The sequence below is a fragment of the Beta vulgaris genome, chromosome 5, assembly GCF_026745355.1.
Source record: "Beta vulgaris subsp. vulgaris cultivar EL10 chromosome 5, EL10.2, whole genome shotgun sequence".
In the NCBI taxonomy this organism is placed as follows: domain Eukaryota; kingdom Viridiplantae; phylum Streptophyta; class Magnoliopsida; order Caryophyllales; family Amaranthaceae; genus Beta; species Beta vulgaris.
The window spans coordinates 41,231,868-41,252,371 of NC_079206.1; the positions used below are offsets into that span (position 1 = coordinate 41,231,868).

Below are 20,504 nucleotides of genomic sequence, written 5' to 3' on the forward strand. Positions count from 1 at the left end.
ATCTTACTGTCCGTCCAAAAGCCACAAAACTTCGAAATAACAACCTTAGTAAAGGAACAAGTTATTTCATGATTACAGAGATGGACGAGTTTTTTCAAAAGAATCAGTTCGTCCAACTATCATTCAGACGAGTTGCTCTCCAAAGAAGCAACCCGTCAGAATATTAGCTTGGACGAGTTGCTTCTCGCATAAACCACTTGTCCTAGTTGTTTAAAAATTATCTTCTCAACTCCTTCTTGAACAGGAAAAAGTTATAAAAACTCTTCGTCCAAGAAGGGGGGCATATAGGGGCATAATTTATAAATAACTAAGTCTTTGTCCAAGGACGAACGGAACCCGGGCTCTGGCCGAGCAAACTTCTATACTTGGAAATTTAAAAATTACAAGTATGCTTGAGCATCTGGTTATGAACGTCCAGAAAAGAGCTACTGGGTCAGATCAGAATGATTGACGAGATACTTTATACTTGGCTTTAATAATAGTAATAGATGAAATCGGCCAAAAGAGTTGATTAGACCAGCCAAATATTATGACGGGTTGTTTTTGTACTTGTAATAGATATGAGGTTGTAAGGTAATATGTCAAAAACAGTAAAGCATAGAACAAGAGAGATTGAAAAAGATAGCTTTTCATAAATGTAAAAAAGATGATTACAACCTAAATTCATCTAAGTACAAAAGGAGGAAAATTACAATGGCTCACGGCCAAGATACAACAAAGGAACTAAGCGGCAGGAGGATCATTGTCCTCTTCATCCTGGGCCTCAGCATCGTCCTCCCCCTCTTCATCTTCAGAAGATTCTTCAAAAACGGGAGGGTCGGCTCCGGATATAGTCGCCTTATGCAAAGCCTCCTGGAACGCCAGCCGACGAGCATATCTGGGGATATCCTCTTCTTCGGCCATCATGCCAAAAGCTTGCACTGCCCATTCCTTTGAGGTATCTATGACGGTGTTCATAGCCTCTTTGGCGCCAGCAATGGTCTCGGCCACCTCAGTACGAAGGGCTTGGTTCTTGACCTTAAGGACGAGGTTCTCCTTGAAAAAATCAGCAGCCATCGTCATGACTGAGTTCCTCTCGTCCGTCAGGACACGTTCCAATGAAGCCCGTTCGTCCAGCATCTCCGTCAACCGAAGAAGGTAGACTTTGATCTGAGACTCTAGCTCGGCAGACCGTTTTTCCAACGCAACCTTGGTCTGCTGATGCAGCACCTCTTGCTGGGCCATAGCAAACTGGGCATGATCAGCAGCCGCCGTCACATCGTGGACGAGCTTCTTATTCTCTTTTCTGAGCTCCTTTGCCCAGTCCTCTGTTATCATGCTGCGAGCAAAAAGCTGAACACATGAAAGGATAAGGCATGTCAGGACGGATGAAAAAAGAAGAAAATAAATGTCAAGTATAAAACATAAGCGTCTAGAAAAAGAAAGAGTACCTTGGCAGCAAGCTGAGACATGTAGCCTACATGCCCAGACGATGCTCCCCTTAACCCCTTACTATAAGGTTCGGGAAAGCACTTAAACAGCTCCGTCTTGAGCTTCTCACGATCGGACGAAGACATCTTTCCAAAAGCTGGAGAAGATTCATCGTCAGAGAGGCTAGGGGAGCCGTCAACAGCTGGACCCTTCCCTTTATCTGAAAGGTTAGACTCGTCAGTACACCTGATGGGAATAACCACGGTCTGTTTGTTGGACGGACTCATCGGACGCCCGCCAACCCGTAGTGTTCTAACTACGTTGGAATAGTAAGACTCACCAGAGGAACGGGAAGCCGTCCTATACGCAGCCGGCATCTGGCCTACGAGTTGGGCCACAGGCCCAGAAAAGGCGGACCGTCCACAGCCGTGTCCGGCTGAGAAGATTGTCCAGCATCCTCCAATATGACAACCTCGTCAGGTTGTGAAGGTGTGGGCTGCTCGGCCGGACCAGTATAGGCCACGAGGGCCCGGGAGTCAGCTTCAGCCGGCTCTTCTTTGGCCTCCTCCTTGGCCGGTAGCTCGATGACGACCTTGGGAACCGGCCGTGTGGTCTTCCTCTTCTTAGCAGTAAAGCCCTTGGCCTTTTTTGAGGGAGGAGCCTCACTGGTGCCGGCCGGCCGTTTCTTTGCTGCGGCTTTCTCGGCCAAAGCTTTAGAAGTTGGGGCATTTTTCTGAAAAAGGAAAAGATTAGAATGCACGTCAATATCAACCAGAACGGATTGCTCCTCAAATAAGCAACTCGTCCAACCTATTCTAGACGGACTGCCCCTCGAAGAGGCAAACCGTCAGGTGTCAACCAGGACGAATTACTCCTCAAATGAGTAACTCGTCCAAAGCTATTCTAGACGGACTGCCCCTCGAAGAGGCAAACCGTCAAGATATCAACCAGGACGGGTTGCTATTCAGATGAGTAACTCGTCCTATGCTACTCCAAACGGACTGTTCCCCTAAGAGGCAAGCCGTCAAGAAATCAATCTAGACGAGTTGCTTCTTGAGAAGTTAGCTCGTCCTGTGTTTCTCTGGACGAATTGCCCCATGGGTAGACAAGTCGTCCAGGCACCATCTTGACGGGTTACCCCAAAGTAGCAGACCGGCCAGTCAAAAAAAAAAAAAAAAAAAAAAATGTATACATATACAATAGCTTACCAGAGTGTCGGCCCTCTTTTCGGCACCTGACTTACTGTACTCCTTCCATAGAGTATCCGCAAATCTGGACGAGCTCATGTCTCCAATCCAAGACTTCCTTAGTTTGCTCCTGGCTGAATCTGCAAAAGGGAATAAAACAAGTGTTGGATGAATGATAAGCAAGTCTAGAAATTTTTACTTGGAAGATTCTTAGTTGATATACCTCTGTCCTCGTCCTGCCGTAAGCCGGCAGCGACTAGGAAGTTGTCATGGTAAAACATTTCCTTAAAAGGAATCCAATTGGACGGACCCTTGAAAGAAACATCTTCCATAGTATACTCCGAAATCCGGAAGTACTCCACCATCTCTTCGGCAGAGTTACTCTCCAGTTCCAGGTATGAGGCCATCCGTCCAGTATTTGTGGTTGTCCGGCTAAAATACCGAAGACGGTTTGCCACCGCTTTATTGGGCGCCTGGACGAAGAGGAACTCGCCCTTCCATGAGTGCATCTTGGAAGTCTTATCCCAAGACGTCAAGAATCCTTGACGGTTGCACACGCTCAGCCAGCTTCCTTCAATGGTCCTAGGGACCTTGGCAACGTAGTGAATATGGGTGAAAGCGGCCAGAGAAGGGTCCTTTCCCTTTAAGTTGCAGACGGCCAGAAAGGTAAGGATGTTTTGCCAAGAGTTAGGGGCAAGCTGATTATGTCCTATGCCGTAATACTGAAGAAGTTGGCTGATGAAAGGGTGAAGGGGAAAGCGCAGGCCGGCATCTAATGCCAGCCGATAAACTGCAAAATGGCCGGAAGGAGCACTGAAAATAGTGTCCTCTAGGCCGGGAAGGACAAAGTGGTAGCCAGGCATGGGCATACCACTGAAAAAGGTCTAAGGTCCGAGCCTAATCGTCCCAGCCATGTGTTATCGGCCAGGATGAACCTAGGGTCAGAAAGGGGACCTAGCCGCCGTCTTATTTCAGACGAAGTGGTTGATGGCTCCTCTGAGCCACTAGCAGGGTCTGAAGAGCTAGCCGTCCTCGGCTCATCTGAGATCGTCCTATGCATGGACGGGCTGGCTTCTGGGGAGCCCCTGATTTCTGGTTCCTCCTCGGCATGTTCAGGAGAAGGAGTTTGGTAGGCAGGACGAGCGCTTTGGGTCTCTCGTTCTCCTTCGGCCGGAATTCGCCCAGTGGATTCCTCCCTTTCAGAGCTAGAGGCCGGCATGGTTACCCCTCTTCTGATGCGAGCCGTTTGCTTGACGCGCGCCAGATTACCCTGCACAGGTAAAGACTGGGTCGTCTGACTTTGCCGTCCATGGCTAAAGATAAAGAATGCATGCCCGGCCAAGATAGGACCAACTCTAGAAGATGCCGAGGAAGTTAGGCCCTCTGTTCTAGGGTTAGCACCAACCCTTGAGCGGCCGGAATTGTTCGAGGAAGAGGACGAATCCATTTTCTTAAAATATGTGTGCAATCAAGGAAAAGAGTTGAGAATATACCTGTAGAAGAAAGTTCGGACGAATGTTGAAGATGACTTGAAACTCGGACGAGCAAAACAACAATTGCAAGAGCTTGGACGGGAGTTGTTCTTCTCTCTAAAAAGTTCAGTAAAAATTTGCAGAGTCTCTCTCTCTAGAAAATTTCTCAGCAATGTTAAAATGATTCCAGGAGCGACTAAGGCACATATTTATAGAGGGGTGAAAATGACCCCCTCATCCGGTAAAAGTAACCGTTGTTCATAGGAGTTGACCTGTGGAGACCGGCAAAATGGCGCCTCTTTTTTGAAAAAGAGAAGGCAGTTCCAGGTCGGTTAAAAGAGGAAGATTAACCGTCTTGGCGCCTCGAAGATAATAACTCCCTCTTTTAAGGGGCAAATGTTGTAGCCTAAAAATCAACGGCTCTGGCGCTAACACGTGGCATTATCTGAGCCCTACATGTGGCATATATGCAGGGGAATAAAAGTACAAAAGGGTCTGAAGGTGACAGGCCTAAAAGTACGTTTCTCTGAAAGTGTACTAAAAAGACCTTCTTCTGGCCCCAAAAATTGTACTTAGGCCCAGTAAGCATGATTCACACCTTTATATGAAAGTGAGGTGTGCTGACCAATTAACAGCTGCCACGTGTCCCAAGACTTTGATTAGCCAATCAGATGCTCTCAAATTAGGGTGACATCAAGGCACAGCAGTCATTTCAAACAGTATAAATAGTCCTTGATTTCAGGGTGAAAGGTACGTTTTTCAGAGCATAGTACTGTTACTCTGTCATAAATTCTTCTCTCTCTCTCTCTCTACTTTCTCTCTCTAAAAAGTTCTTTTACATCCCTGATATCTGACTTAAGCATCGGAGGGGGAAATACCACCCAAACCTCCAGGGTGGGTCCCTTTTTTGCAGGTTGCTGGTCAGGAGTTTGCTTCGGGATTTGAACCTATCATTGTTGCACAAGTCTCCAGTTCTAAGAACCCATCTTAGGGAGTTGTGATATAAATTGCTAGTTTTACACTACATAACAATAATAGTAATACTATAAAGAAGATCTTATAATGTATTGCATAATATTGATTTACAAAGTAATTATATAATAGTAATAATATATTTTATAAAAGATAAGATCTTGTAAATCAAATCAAATCAGATCAGATCAGATCAGATCAGAAAAAATAAGTTCAGATCAGATCAGAAAAAATAAGTTCAGATCAGATCAGATAAGTTCAGATTAGAAAATTTCAGGTGAACTAAACATAGCCTAAATGTGTAAAATTCGCTACAATAATTGCATACTATAAAGTTTTAATTCATAGATTTGTCGGTTCATTATTAACACCATAATATCTAATCATTTGACAATTCCTCATAATCTTTGTAACTTGTCACCGGACATAATGATTTTGTCTTTTATCTTTATTTAAAGTTCCTTTAAAAAAAATAAGAATGGTGTTGAGAAAATAAAGCACATCAAGACAAGGAAGAAAAATGTAGGAGTGCTACTTTGAGTTGGGGTGACTTCGCTAAAAAAGGTGCACTTGATTTAGATTCCCTGAGTTCTAATTTTAATAAATGCAGGTTAATAATTTGTATATGTAAATTATTGTTTAAGGATGATCTGCTAGAATCTGATGACACATGTCTGTTGCAGCCTTCGATTATGTGATTGCAGAGGCAAGAAAAAATATGGGGTGTGGCTGATCTTGAGTTTAGTTAACAATTTGCAAGCATATGGTGAAAAACTCCCACTTTGGGAGAAGTTGATGAAGGAGAAAGAGAATGATAGAGATGAATAGGAAAAAAGACATTAATAATTAACATCGAGGTTATACCCAATTTAGCTGGTTGTTATCAGTAAATGTCAACAGATAAAAAGACCATGTAAAAAGTAGAATTACCGAGGAACCTTTGGTCCAATGATATGGATTCCTATCTCCCACATGGGAGACCAAGGTTCGCTTCTTGGTGGAAGCAAAAATTTCAATATTGTTGGGCCATGGGGTGAGTGGCCCAGAGGAAATTCATCTTACCAAAGGAGCCCCTAAAAAAAATCTAAAAAGTAGAATTAGTTTTAACACAATTCTTGTCTATTTTTCCTTTATATTATGGTACTTTCTATTTAGGGGTCGTTTGGTTCGAATTAGGGAATGAAAACGGAGTGGAATGGAGATAAGGGGTGGAATGACAATGGAATGTGTTATTTTTAACATTTGTTTGTTTAACTCAGGAATGGAATCATTTTTCTACAACTCCCTTTCTCATTATTTGGTTCACATTTCAAATGGATTCACATTTTTTAATATTATCATAATACCCAAAAAATTATAACTTTCTAGAACACGATAATTTTCTATCCACATCAAAATAATTCAATCCCATTTCATGAGTCAAACAAAATCGATAATACCCAAATTCAATTATACCATTTACATCCACAAATCAAAATTCAGAAAAAAGCAAAAAAAAAAAAAACAAAAAAAAAAAATGTGTCCAAATATTGTCTTGATTTCCAAAATGCGTCTAAATATGCTCCACTAGATCCGTCTTGAGTTGATGATGCTTTTCTCTGTCTCGAATTGTTACATCTCTTGCCAGATACGATTCAAAATCCTCAGTATGTCCTTGACGGGTATCATCACGATCAATTGGTTGTGAAAAATCGGTAGCGGGAAAGTTTCTTGAATATGTGTGTTGCTCATCTTCAACAATCATATTATGTAATATGATGCAAGCTTCCATAATATTATGAAGCTTGCTTTTATGCCAAGTTCGCGCCGGACCACGAACTATTGCAAAACGAGCTTGGAGTACTCCAAATGCTCTCTCGACATCTTTTCTTGCACTCTCATGTTTTTTTTTTTTGAAACAAAGTCTTTTAGGATCTTGAGGATGTGAGTAGCTCTTAACAAATGCAGCCCATTCAGGATATATACCATCTGTAAGGTTGTAACCCATGGTGTATGTATTACCATTAACATTAAAATAAACTTCTGGAGCTCTACCTTGTAATTCATCTTGAAATAAGTTTGATCTACTCAATACATTAAGGTCGTTGTTGGACCCAGCCACACCAAAATATGCATGCCATATCCAGAGATCCACTGACGCAACTGCTTCAAGCATAATTGTGGGATGACCATGATCACCTAGTGTATATTGGCCTTTCCATGCTACTGGACAATTTTTCCAGGCCCAATGCATGCAATCAAGGCTTCCAAGCATGCCTGGAAAGCCATGACAATCTTCGTGCATTTGAAGCAGTCGTTGAACATCATCAGCATTAGGCCTTCTCATGTACACCTCGCCAAATACATTGATAATAGTTTTACAAAATTTATTTAAACATTCCATTGTAGTACTTCCGCCGATTTGTATATATTCATCAAGTATATCAGCTGGGGATTCATATGCAAGCATGCGAATAGCTGCTGTGCATTTCTGCAATGGCAACAATCCAGGTCGTTGTGCAGCATCTTTCCTCTGTTTGAAATAGTTACAGCGTTGTTTAACTGCATTTACTGTCTTGATAAACAAATCTCTCCCCATCCTAAATCGCCTTCGGAAAATTTGTTCCGGATATACCGGATTGGGAGAAAAATAATCGTTGAAAAGACGATCTGCACCGCCTTCATGATTCCGTGGAATCATTTTCCTGGGCGGATTTGAAATATTTTCAATTATTTGGAGCGCCATTTGCTCGTCTGTTTTGTCCCAAAAATCATCATCCATATCCTTCATCCAATCTGTGATATTGGTTGAAGAACCAGGATTGTGAGACATATTGAAATTACAGGTATGTATGGAAGGATGATTTATGTTTGGAAGGATGATTCTTTGACTTAGATGGGAAAGAGAATATGAATAAGTGTTGTGAGGTTATACCAAAGATGATATATTTATAGGGAAACATGATTCCCTTTGTCAGATTTGTAACGGCTATATTCCAACGGCTATAATGTTGTTAAATAGATTCCAAGTTGCTACATTCCAAAAAAGTAGTTTCCAACGGCTATATTCCAACAGTCAACTATTTGTTACTACATACCAAAAACTAAACCCCAACAACTATTGTCCAACAGCTAGAATTCAAATTTTTTAATTGAAATACATAGAGGAAATAATTGAAATACATAGATTTAATAATTAAAATACATAAATAAAATAACTTAAACATATTCGCTAAAATAACTAAAACAAGATAGCTAAAATATTTGAAATACTTTTCTTGAATAAGTGACATACATAGCTAAAATAACTTAAATTAAACGTTAAAATAACCGAAATGCATAGGTTATTTTTTCAAATACATTGCTAAAATGACTTGAAAATTACTGTATATTGTACTTAGCCTTGATGATCGAGCAAACTTGATTATGAGTGTTTCGAGTGTTTTCGTCCATCTGTGAAGTATCCTTGAAAAGAATTTCAAAATCTGCAACACGAATACGCTCCTGGTACATGGCCATTTTTTTCTTTTGTAACTCTTCAAACTTATTCCATGTTTGAGTAGCATCCTCGTAACCTTCTTGCTCGTCGACTTCCCCTTACCTTTGCTGCTGCTTTAGCTGCCTTTTGACCCGGAGGACGCTCATCCATCATTGTTACGCTGTTAGTGTCACTTGCATCCGCGTTTGAACTTGATGAAGTGTAAGCGCCCGAGAGAGTATTTTTTGTTCTCTTTGACTTACTACCTTCTTTAGTAACAAACTCTTTCCATTTTTGTTGATCTCGAAGAATTTTTCAACTATGTAGGTAAGGAAAATTTCTATCAGTTGGGTTGCGATTCTTCCAAAGTTTCATGGTCATCTCGATTACTTGATCTTCATCATGGCCACTAGGATGTGTATCCTTAACTTGAATGTAGCACCCATTGAACTTTGAAACCTCGGCACTCATTTTGTACCAATGATTTGAGGCTTTTTCAACATCAACCTCGAGACCTTCTGTCCTCCACTGGTTGTAGTATTGAACAATTTTCTCCCATAAATCCCCGTACGACTGATCAGTTCCTACAAACGAATCATTTGAAATTGTCAACCAGCTTTTACATAAATCTTGATCTTGTTCGTGGCTCCACTTGAATTTTGTTCCTCCAACCCCTCTTTCTCTGTTTCTCCCTCTACCTCTACCATTATTGCCTCTTCGTCCGCCACCAGTGTTCTTCTGAACTTCTACAACCTCTTCTTGTTCATCAATATCGATAGTCGCTCCTGAAATTGGAGAGTCTTGGTGCATGGTAGAAGCTCCAATACTCTCTCTTCTTGAACTTTCATGAACCGCATATGATTCATGAGGGAAAGGAGGACGAGAGTAGTACATAGGCGTAGTCGGACGATTACTAGGCTGGTAATAATAGGATGGATGGTAATACATTTGAGCGTCGGCGGGAATCGCTTGATTTGGATCATAATAGGATCGGGAAATTGGGCGAATCGGTATGTTTTGGGCATTTTGATTATTTTGGGTTGGATTTCGGGATGTTTGATTTTCTAAATTTTGAAAATTTTCTAAATAAGGATAATATTGACTATATGGATCTTGAGAATCATCATCCATTTGGGGGTTTTTTTTGTTTTGATGGAAATAATATATGAGAGAAAGAGAATATAGAAATTTTGTGGGTATATTTTTTTACAACATTGTTACTCCTATTTATAGACTAATATTTGAAAAAAAAATACGTTGCATTACTGTAGCACAATATATACCGTTGCAAATAAATTTACAGCTCCACAAATCAGTATATTGCTCAACATTACCGTTGGAAAGTGAAATGAAACATTTTAAAGTTGAGTGTGAATAGTTAAGTGGAGCCCACAAGTACTTGAGCAAAGCAAGTAGCTTTGTGAAGCTACCTTGCTTGCCAAAGCAACAAGTGGAATTCTCCTCCAACAATACAACTACTTGCTCCAAATATTGAAAAATTGCAAGCTGTGACATTCTTCCAACCGCTGCAGCTGCTCTAAGGGAGTGAATAAGTTAGCAACCCAACCAAACATATTAAAAGGGAGTTCATTACTTCAATCCGTTTCCAAGCCCAAAAAACCTCCAACCAAACCGGTCTTTTCACTCAATCTCTTGACGACTATCGCTTTCCCCATGCCGCCCCAGTAGTCAACCAACTCCTCGACGCACGGCGGACACTCCAGCACCGAATTCACTTGCTCCACCCCACCGCCGCTGCTGTCACGATTCAACCTCGAAACCACCATTATTTTCGGGAAGAACGGCTACGCCATTTTTTGGGTTGAACCGGACAACAAACACAACACCAAACCCGTTTGGAAGCAGCGACATTTCAACGTTCTTGTCAAAAAAAAAAAAAACGACATTTCAACGTTTGCTTTTCTTTTAACAACTGGAAAATACGACTTTACCCTTGTTCAAATCCCCACCAACCCCGCCCGCCCATAGGCCATAACCTTTTCTCTTTCTCTTTCTCTTTCTCTTTCTTTAAGAACTACAAGTTACAACTTACAAGTTACAACTACTACTTTCTGCTTTCCCAGTTCTCACAATCCCACCTAACAAATACGAATTGGCAGTTGAAGAAGACATTACAATACACCAATTGAATTAATATGCAACTCCGATGCTGCTCTCCAACTCTTTCGCACCGCCATTTCCACCTTGGAAATCCTGCTGCTTTGGATCATCTGCGCTCTATTTCTCTCTCATCTCATTCTCCCGGCATCTTTTTTAAGTTAGATTCTCTTTTCATTCTCAGTTTCTCTGATTTTCTAGTTCACATTTTTTTTACTATTAATTTTGATTTGGGTTATTCACTGAAATGATAGCTTATTATGTTAATTAGAAGGGTTTTTCTGAGCTAGTTATTGGCTAAAGCTGCAATTTTTAGTGATATTATCTGTTGAAATTTTGCTGTTTTGGATCTTAGTTACAGTAGAACTCTACCAAATGCATAAATTTCTATATTCAAATGGAATTTTTTATAGCTAAAGAACTGAGTTTTTACATTTGAGAGTATAGTGACTTGAGTAGTTCTAAAATTATTTCCAGATTGTTTGGTTTGGTGTAAGTGATCATGGAATCTTGAACTTTTGGGATAAAAATGAATTTTACATTTCTGGGTTGTTCAGATTCTGGGTTGTTGTGATTTGCTTACCTTTGGAAGAGGGAGAGCAGGGTGGCGTCAGTGAGACATCCATGGAACCATGTTCAAAATCTCATTAATGCTTTTCTGTCTACGGAAGTTAATGTCTGCATGTTTTATTAAAGATAATGTTGTACTTCCTCCGTTTCAAAATAGATGCTACATTGTTGACTTTTCCACTATTCATGAATGAGGTTTGACCATGCATTATTTACTATTAGGTAAAATCAAATGTTATAATGTAATATGTTGTTGGATTTGTCTTAATGTATATTTTCAGAAAATCAAAATTTTATACTTTACTCTAATACATAATTAAAGATATTAGTAGTCAAAGTAGTGCCTCGACAAGCGTTTTAGTCAACAATGTAACATCTATTTTGAAACGGAGGAAGTATGTCTTTCTGGATAAACCTTTTGAACATTTTTAGAAATCAATAATGACAATCATTTCTATAGGATGAACTCTAATCAAGTTCGCTTTGAATTTGTTGTAATGTGAATCATTGATTGATATTGGCATTGTATATTGAGTTGAATTTTTAGTCGTACATTCAGTCTAGCACTATACCTTGTTTTATTCAATTTTGTCTCATTCATATCCCCATCAAGTAATTAATGGATCCGTCAGTGCACATAAAGGAAATTTTATTTCCTCGTAAACAAATTAACTTAATTGGGAAATTGGACAACTAACTTTTATCTATTACTCTCTATGTTCCTACATAATTGCCACCAATTATTTTTCCACAAATTTTTAGAAAAATGAGAAGTAGGGAGGAACAAGTGGGTGTGTAGAGGTTTAGGTGTAGGGCCCAATTGTCAAAAAAGGTACGTGGGAGTCAAAATGATACAAACCAAAAAGAAAACTGTTGCAATTACTTAGGGAATAGGGAGGGAGAAAACATTTATCTTAGTTTGTGCGTCACATGGGTTCAGTTCAAAGCTAGTAATATATGAGTAAATGGCAGTTACCAATAATAACAAAGTCCAATTTTAAACGCTCTCGGTGTGTTATTGTTTGCCCCATCTCCATTTAGTCACTTTCTTAAGACTTACATTGAATTTGTAGGTAGTTTTGTCTTTTATTAGGTGCTCTAGGAGAAAAAATAGAGAAAGATTGTGGCAACCATGTCACTTAGATAGGAAGTGGAGCAATCTTTTAGGGACAAACTGAAGAGGAAAGTGGTCTGATCTTTGACACTTTGTTTGGTAGCACTCATAGAGGGAAATTGGCAAAGCAAGGGAACAAAAGGAGAGGGTACGGGGAGGGAAGAGTGAGCTTGCATTTTCCTTCCAAATCTTTCCAACATCGCAAGGTTTGGTTTATTAAGAGGGGATGGAAAATAGATTATTCCAATTCCCTTCCATTCCCTTCTCAAATGTTGTTTCCAATCAGAAGAAAATGTATTCTTTTCTTTCCCATTCCTTTTCCGTCTAAATTCCCTTATCTCAAACAAAATGTTAGGGATGGAGGGAGTAATCTGTACGAAGCCAGCTGAATGCCCCAAGTCGGCAAAAGATAATACTATTGACTCTTTAGCGAGTCTACATGCAAATAAGAGCACGTCGAATTCAGAAGTAAATACTTGGAGATTTGTATCGAGTACGATATGGTAATAAGATGAAATGTATTTTAATATATCTGGCGTGATTTGGGGTCATGACATGATTGTATGAGTAGTGATAAAAAAAATATGAAAGAAATAAATTTTTATTTTTGGAGACATGTTTGCTTGGGAATCAATATTTGTGAAAAATTGAGGTTGCTCATACCAAAGCAATACCATGGATATCTAGAAATGTGATTTTGTGCATCTCATGAAAATATCTCCTGTAAAACTACACAAATTTCATCACTATTGTGGAAGCTTGACTATGATACAAAATGTATCCACTTGAAAGGATGTTGTTGAGTCTAATGCACCCCTTCCCTGAGTATTGGTAAGCAATGCCCTTTATAATGTCTTCTTTTCATGTTCGTACCCTGGTCTCTTGATTGCTCAATTTGTTCCCGTTGCTTTTGCCTTCTGCATGTTTTCAAATATGTCTATATATGCATGAGTTGATAATGCAAAAATGTAGTGGTGACCTAGTGTAGTGTAGAATGTCCTAGTTCTGGACATACGCTTCATTGATATTTTCATCAAATGAAAAAAGTCTATGATAGTTGTTGATGAATGTGGATTACTTCGTTACTATTTGATTGGAGTCCGTAGGTTTTGACCAAATATTGATGTCAATTGGAAAATTTTGTTCTGTGAAATTAATGGCATTATTTGTTTTAACGGGAAATGTGGGCTGTCGTTGATAAATGTTGATTTTGTCAATAACCTGTGATATTATTCAGTATATATTGGCATAATCTCATTTTCATTGTAAAATTCTATCTGATTCCAAAATGGATGCAAATATTGAGGTCCATATGTATGCCAAATCTACATCTTATTGTAATCTTAAATTTGCTAGTTGATATTGTATCTCTTAGCCTAAATCCTGTCTATCCAAGGCTATCAAAGAGTAACAGCCAATGGGTTCATTTCCACAATTTAATGTAATCTGTACTTTCTGTTTTGTTTAATTGCAACATTTTCCTGTATTAGATGTTTGGAAATAGTTGCAACATACATTTCTTGGTATATGGTTCATCTCTTTTCTTACGTCACATGGACACCTTTTCCATCTCTTTCTATCTCTATCCAATCACATGAGTCTCCTAAATTACTGTTGCCCCTCTATGTTAGAACAAAAAGGAAAAGAAAGGGTGAAATATTATCTTTCAGCATATTTCACTGTCTCCCTCCTGTTGTCACTGTCGGAGGTCTAGTTCATAATCTTGTTTCTTCTCATGAGATGTAATTTTGTGATAGATGATTTTTCAGGTAGAAAAGGTGAACATTTGTATTGGTTTTCTTATTTTTTTCTTCTTTGGCTCGAATGAATTTTAATATTATCCGTTCATTGTACTTTCAGATCATCAAACATGAGAGAAGAGCCTTTTGCCAGACTAAGAGTTACGAGATCCGATAGCACTTCCAATCCTGTTGAACTTGATATATTGTTGAGTCCAAGGGTTAACTCTGTTAAACCTTCAAAAACTGTCGCGATAACAGACCAGGCAACTGCACTTGTACAAGCTGGTGTGCCAGTTATTAGGTTGGCAGCTGGGGAGCCTGACTTTGACACCCCATCGGTGATAGCTGAGGTCTGGTATCAACACCCTATGCTTAGATATATGCACCCTATTCACGTTAATTCTCTTGATAATAGATCTGCACGATATTATGTTGTTGTCAGTTATCACTTACCAAGTTACTGTTAGGATATTATTTTTCACCTTATCTTTCTTTCTTTGTTCTTTTCACTGTACAGGCTGGCATTAATGCAATTCACGAAGGTCATACAAGATATACACCAAATGCTGGTACCCTGGAACTCCGCTCTGCCATCTGCCACAAACTAAAAGGTTACCCTTGTTTATTTTCACTTGTAAGATTGTTCTGCATTCATCGTGGATGATTGTATCTTAATGTCTAGCTCTCTTCTGGCAGAGGAAAATGGAATTTCTTATTCCCCAGACCAGATTTTAGTGAGTAATGGAGCCAAGCAATCGATTCTTCAAGCAGTGCTTGCTGTTTGTTCGCCAGGAGATGAGGTGAGGTAGTTGATGTTTCACAATAAGTATCTATCTACATATTTGTTTCCCCCTTTTCTCGCTGTGTCGAGTAATTGGATGACTGAATCGAAAATATAACTTTATTTACAAAAGTACTCAAATTTCCTAATCCTTCAAGTTGTATTCCCATTTTTGTGGTAAATCAGCACAATTAGCCCCATCTCCTCAAACTCTCTCCTTGATTCCACTTCGTCTCCTTATCCCCATGGTACTTTTAGTCTTCAGACTCTCTCTCTATCCTGTAAAAATAGGCTATCGTTTGTATCAAACATATGGAACAACTAAAATTCTATCCATCTCCTTCGATAATAATGTGTTTTAAAATCTTTTTCAGCAGCCAAAAGAACCCCAATATGGGGTGCTGTATAAGCAAATAAAAACTCATGCGTAGGTTCTAAGTGTGAGTTGCAACAGAAATTGATTTATAATCTCTAAGAACAGCTCCAACAGAGGCTTAGTGATTGTTATAAGAACAATCAAAAATTTGCTTCATGATTACTGGATTTGAAGCTGTCTAAGACATCTCTCTCTGTAATTCTGGGAAGAGGGGGCTGCTGTTAGAAATGATTCCTGGACTTGAAGCTGTCTAAGACACCTCTCTATAATTCCTGGACTCTGACGTTTTTTAGAAATAAACCTTATGAGTGGCCAAACCTAAATTGAAGATGAGGATGAGTGGAATATAGCTCTCAGTACACGTAGAGGTCTTGCATTTGGTCGTGTTGTGTGGAGTTGTTTTTAGTTTGTGCTAGTTTCCTCTTTGCAATTTAGCATTTAATAGCAGAATTTTTCTTTTGATTAAGCTGCTAGTTTGTTTAATCTTGATTGAGAATCAAAGGGTGGATTAAGAAGGAGAAAGTTGACTTTGATTTATGTTTGCTGCTCATGATATTTGTTTGAGGAGAATGTATTCCTGCTGCCCTTGTTCACTTCACACAAATAAGCCATTCTGATGAGTTTCATTTATGTGGGCATTATTTTTTTAATTTTTTTTTTGAGGGAACGTGGGCTTTATTTAGGATATTCCTGACTTGGTTATTGTTTAATTATGGTGCTGTTTTTAAAAGAATCCAATTTGCGGGTTGAGCTGATTATTACTTTTAGCCTTCGTTGCTATATCTGGTTTAATTAAGCATTATTTAATATTAGATCATTCATTTTTCTTGCTTTTGGGTTCCTTGGATGATTCTGAAACTAGGAAGTCTTTGTCTCCGTACTTAATATTACTATGACGAAGAATATCTGAACGAAATTATTATGATTGTGCTGAGATTCAAATTCTCCTTAATACCCTAGAAGGTCTTCTTGTAAGTGTTGATTATTACTCAATTGTCTTTTGAGGGCTAACTCCATTCTGTTAGAAACCAGCAGGCTCAGCAGTACTTTTAAGCATTACATTATATTCTTCTATGACTTGAGCCTAGATTACGAATTTGTGTGAACGACACATGCTCAAATCGTGTACGATAATCATATTGTACTGCTACATCACTGTTTTGTTTTGAGCGCCTTTACTTCTACATTATTATTCCTTAGTTCTCTTGCACTAACCTTTCAATGTTTTGTAACGGGTGCATGGCTAAAATAAACTATGGCAGCAGCAACTATTTTTCCTGTACTTTCGGTGGTTCTATTTATTCTATCTTGTATCACTTGACTGTCTTCTCTCATGAACCTGATGACTACCGGTGATCTTTGATGAGTGACTTGGGTCTACACCTGGGAAGCGTGTGCAATCTATTCAGTTGACAATGTTGTGTTATACTTTTAGCACATACACTCAAGATCTTGCTAGTTTTTCAAAAATCTTTGTGATGCTTCATGTGCTATATATCCTTGTGGCGTACTTGGTCTTAATATATTTGCTTATGATTTAAATTCAGGTTGTAATTCCAGCACCTTATTGGGTGAGTTACCCCGAGATGGCAAGGCTGGCTGATGCTACTCCTGTGATTGTTCCAACTCATATATCTCAAAACTTTTTATTGGACCCTAAGCATCTGGAGTCAAAACTCAATGAGCAGTCAAGGTTGTTAATTCTATGCTCACCATCCAACCCTACAGGTTCTGTTTATCCCAAGGAACTCCTTCAAGAGATTGCTGCAATAGTGGCAAGACACCCACGACTTCTGGTAATAGTTCACTGCTCTGTCAGACACAGACATGCAATTTTGGTACTTTGTTGTTTAATGATGAACTTTTCTTTTAGGTCTTGTCTGATGAAATATATGAGCATATCATATATGCACCAGCAAAGCATACTAGCTTTGCTTCATTACCGGGAATGTGGGAAAGGACTTTGACCGTCAATGGCTTTTCCAAGGTAATTTTCAGATGTACTAGTGAGTTTGGTGATACAGAACTTTCTTTTAGCCTTTGTTGCATATGCAGTGTGGATGATAATCAATCTCTAAATTTACTCTGAAATATAATGTCGAATTTATTATAACTTAATCCTACTCACACTCTTCGACTTGGTTTGACCACCTTAGGCGTTTGCTATGACTGGTTGGAGACTCGGGTATCTTGCTGGTCCTAAACATTTTGTTGCTGCATGTGGAAAGATCCAGAGCCAGGTATAGTTATTGAGCTTCAAACTGCCTCTCCATATGTGTTTGCAGTTCCAATTGTCTGTGTTCCTTTATTTGAGCAACCCACCATTTGTTCAAGATAAAAAGAAAGGTCTCATCAGGTCCAATCAGGTGTAAATATAAGGTGATATAGGTCCTGTCCAATCAAGTCTAATTGATTAAGTTTAGTTCTGATAAGTTTAGGTGAAGAGAATGGAGCGTAAATTTTTCAAGAGGTCATATTATAGGGATGGATGTCAAATTTTAGGAAATAATAGTAGCAATAGTAATCTCACAAATAACTGAGTGATTAGGACGATTATTTTCTTTTATTTATATTATATTTGTAACTTTATATATCCGTCCTCCGTTTTTTTATTCTTGCATCATATAATATGGGCATAATAATTTAGGAGAGGAGAGAGATTGAGAGAGATGAAAAGGGTAGGGTACCACATGTGATATGAGAGAGATAGAGATCACATTGCCAAATTAGGAAATGATGCAAGTAATATGCAATTTTAATTTAAGGAAAGTGATGCACGTGTAACAGAAATGGAGGAAGTATTAATTTCAAAGGATGCACTCTTGCGCTAAAGAATTGGGATAATACACAGAGAATGATGAATTATTTTAGAATGATGGTTAAAGTTGACTGATTTTCACAAAGTGAAACGTGAATGGAGTTTCTTGTTTCGAGCTACATCTAATGTGTTTGTTAACCTGTTGTAGTCTACGTCTGGTGCGAGCAGTATATCCCAAAAAGCGGGAGTTGCTGCTCTTGGAATGGGTAAGGCCGGTGGGGAGGTGGTAGCAACAATGGTCAAAGCATTTAGAGAAAGACGTGATTTCTTGATTCAAAGTTTCAGTGAATTAAAAGGCGTCAAGATATCAGATCCACAGGTAGGTACTGTTATTAATTTCTTAAAACTTTCGAACTCTTGAACTTTTTCTGTTTTTTTTTTTTTTTTTTTCTGAAAATAAGGTGAAGAGAGCACAGGAGACCCTTAATACACTGAACAAATCTTATTGACGTGCAACCTTTTTGCAGGGAGCTTTCTATTTGTTCCTTGATTTCAGCTCTTATTATGGTTCCAAAGCTGAAGGGTTTGGTGTGATAGACGGTTCGGAATCCCTTAGTCGTTATTTACTCGAGAAAGCTCAGGTAGAATTTTTTTTTATTTTTAGAGAGGTGGTACATTTTTCGATTTTAATTTGCTATCGTGATAATGTGCAATGTGGTAAAACTAAAAAAAGGGGATGTTGAGAGTTACTCCCTCCGTTTCGTATAAATTCGTTACTCTTTGTATTTTGGCACTAATTATGTGAGATACTTGTTTGATTCGTTGCAATATGTATTTTCGAAATATTAACTTTATATAGTTTTTACAAATATATAATTAGTAATACTAATGTTTAAAAATTTACATCAAAAAGGAGGGAAAGTGAGGAAATTTATGTGAAACAAAGGATTAATAACTTAAAATCGCTTTTGCAGGTGGCATTAGTTCCGGGAGATGCTTTTGGGGATGATAACTGCATACGCATTTCTTATGCGGAATCTCTTCCCATCCTTCGGAATGCCATGGATAACATCAAGAATGCAATTGACCAGCTTAAGTTGCCTGTCTCAATTTAAAATGCGCGTTCTGGAGAAAGACCATTCAATACAAGTACCATTTATATACTGTATATTGTTGTTTTTAAGAATAGAAATAAAAAATAAGGTATTGTTTCTCAGAAAAAATAATTGGAAGTGGGTACTGATAAATAATCATGTTTGTTTTAGTGCTTATTTGGTATACATGGGAATTTAGTTTTCATGGAATGTTTCATTTCCTAGAAAGTTATTTCACTTGTGTAATTTCTAGGAAATAGCCTTAATATGTTTGGTAGATATCAAACAACTTTTACTTTCCATGAATTGATGTTGAAATTTTGAATGATAGGGGGAGGGGGTGTTGAATAAATTCCAATGTTTGTGAAAATTTCAATTTCTCAATGAATTCTTATTGTCTATATTTTTCTGATATTCTATTAATCAAATAACTACTTAAATCAGAAAATTGTGAAAACTTCTATTGTTTACAAAAATTTCCTATATACCAAATAACTATAAGTACATCAACTTTTAAATCATTGCCCATTATTTAGGTATAAGAAAAAGAGGGGAGGTTTTGATGGAAGAGAAAGGGATGAAGAGCAGAAATGGGAATGGAGTTATGGTTTTTTTTTTGAGAACGGGTAAAAATTGCAATAATTAATAAACGGATGTACAGCCTATCGCTAATACAACCAAACTAAATTGAGCAACACTTGCTCTTACAGAACAAATACAAAAGTAAAGATAACTTAAATTTAAACTAGGATATATCTGCTCAATCTGAGGTCTAAGATGTTAAATGACTGTGTTGGAACTCTTCTGCTAGTGGATGTCAATCATCAGAACCCTTACGAAGGGAAAGGAAGGAGAGGGCTGATTTTCGCAGGCGGAGTAATAATGAGATCATGATCTCGCTACCGGACCAATCCTTGTGACCTTTTTGTCACATGGGATGCTACAATCAGACTTCCAAGAAGAGTCTCATTCCTTTGTGACTTTGTACCCTGTTGGAAGGGTAAATCAAGCTTCTCCTTTGATGAGAAGCACAAATGAGTTGACGCGCTATATATCCAATTGACAAATTTGAGAGCTGCCTTCAGATTTGATTTTTTTTAAGGCAATGATGAATAAAATCATTAGCTAGAAAGATTGAAATCCAACCATTGTTGGATCTCGAATAACTATCCGATATTCAAAATCGGATAAAGCACAATCCAACCGTGAAATCGCTTGCCATGCAAATTCTAACCAACCACAAAGCCCAGATGCAAACACTTGAAGACACAGACTTCCTCCAACAATTGACAGAGAAATCAAGCAGGTGAATATAACAAGTAAAAAGACCATACTAACACAACCATAGTTGGGGGAAGGGGAGAAGGACGCCCAAACTGGTAACCAGGTGGATGGGGGAGGGGAGGCCCAAAGAAGACTAAAAACTAAAAAGGGGAGGGGGAAGGGAAAGCCC

General features: G+C 38.6%; 3 protein-coding genes and 1 pseudogene across 3 annotated transcripts; 1 reads left to right on the forward strand and 3 right to left on the reverse strand.

The window, feature by feature from the left end:
- Positions 1-1,436: 1,436 nt before the first annotated feature.
- Positions 1,437-3,460, reverse strand: LOC125497489 (uncharacterized). Its single transcript, XM_057394727.1, has 3 exons — positions 2,821-3,460; positions 2,619-2,737; positions 1,437-2,143 (listed from the first exon to the last, which is right to left on the reverse strand). The coding sequence occupies exons 1-3, from the start codon at positions 3,458-3,460 to the stop codon at positions 1,793-1,795; spliced, it is 1,110 nt and encodes a 369-aa protein (XP_057250710.1). The 3' UTR covers positions 1,437-1,792.
- Positions 3,461-6,053: 2,593 nt separating this feature from the next.
- Positions 6,054-7,871, reverse strand: LOC104908263 (uncharacterized; annotated as a pseudogene).
- A 942-nt stretch (positions 7,872-8,813) lies between these two features.
- Positions 8,814-9,392, reverse strand: LOC104908264 (uncharacterized). The gene has a single exon (XM_010697357.1). The coding sequence runs from the start codon at positions 9,390-9,392 to the stop codon at positions 8,814-8,816; it is 579 nt and encodes a 192-aa protein (XP_010695659.1).
- Positions 9,393-10,513: 1,121 nt separating this feature from the next.
- Positions 10,514-19,421, forward strand: LOC104908254 (bifunctional aspartate aminotransferase and glutamate/aspartate-prephenate aminotransferase). Its single transcript, XM_010697349.4, has 10 exons — positions 10,514-10,776; positions 14,161-14,392; positions 14,560-14,653; positions 14,739-14,842; positions 16,747-16,995; positions 17,073-17,186; positions 17,356-17,439; positions 18,166-18,336; positions 18,485-18,598; positions 18,932-19,421. Exons 1-10 carry the CDS (start codon positions 10,655-10,657, stop codon positions 19,070-19,072), a joined length of 1,425 nt encoding a protein of 474 aa, XP_010695651.1. The 5' UTR covers positions 10,514-10,654; the 3' UTR covers positions 19,073-19,421.
- The last annotated feature ends 1,083 nt before the right edge of the window (positions 19,422-20,504 follow it).

Coding starts and splice junctions, on each gene's coding strand:
- LOC125497489 (XM_057394727.1), bottom strand. CDS start 3,460: ATGCCTGGCTACCACTTTGTCCTTCCCGGCCTAGAGGACACTATTTTC. Junction 2,738..2,820: donor ACGGCAGGACGAGGACAGAG/GTATATCAACTA, acceptor TCCCTTTTGCAG/ATTCAGCCAGGAGCAAACTA. Junction 2,144..2,618: donor AAAAGAGGGCCGACACTCTG/GTAAGCTATTGT, acceptor TTCCTTTTTCAG/AAAAATGCCCCAACTTCTAA.
- LOC104908264 (XM_010697357.1), bottom strand. CDS start 9,392: ATGTACTACTCTCGTCCTCCTTTCCCTCATGAATCATATGCGGTTCAT.
- LOC104908254 (XM_010697349.4), top strand. CDS start 10,655: ATGCAACTCCGATGCTGCTCTCCAACTCTTTCGCACCGCCATTTCCAC. Junction 14,843..16,746: donor TTTGTTCGCCAGGAGATGAG/GTGAGGTAGTTG, acceptor ATTTAAATTCAG/GTTGTAATTCCAGCACCTTA. Junction 18,599..18,931: donor ATTTACTCGAGAAAGCTCAG/GTAGAATTTTTT, acceptor TCGCTTTTGCAG/GTGGCATTAGTTCCGGGAGA.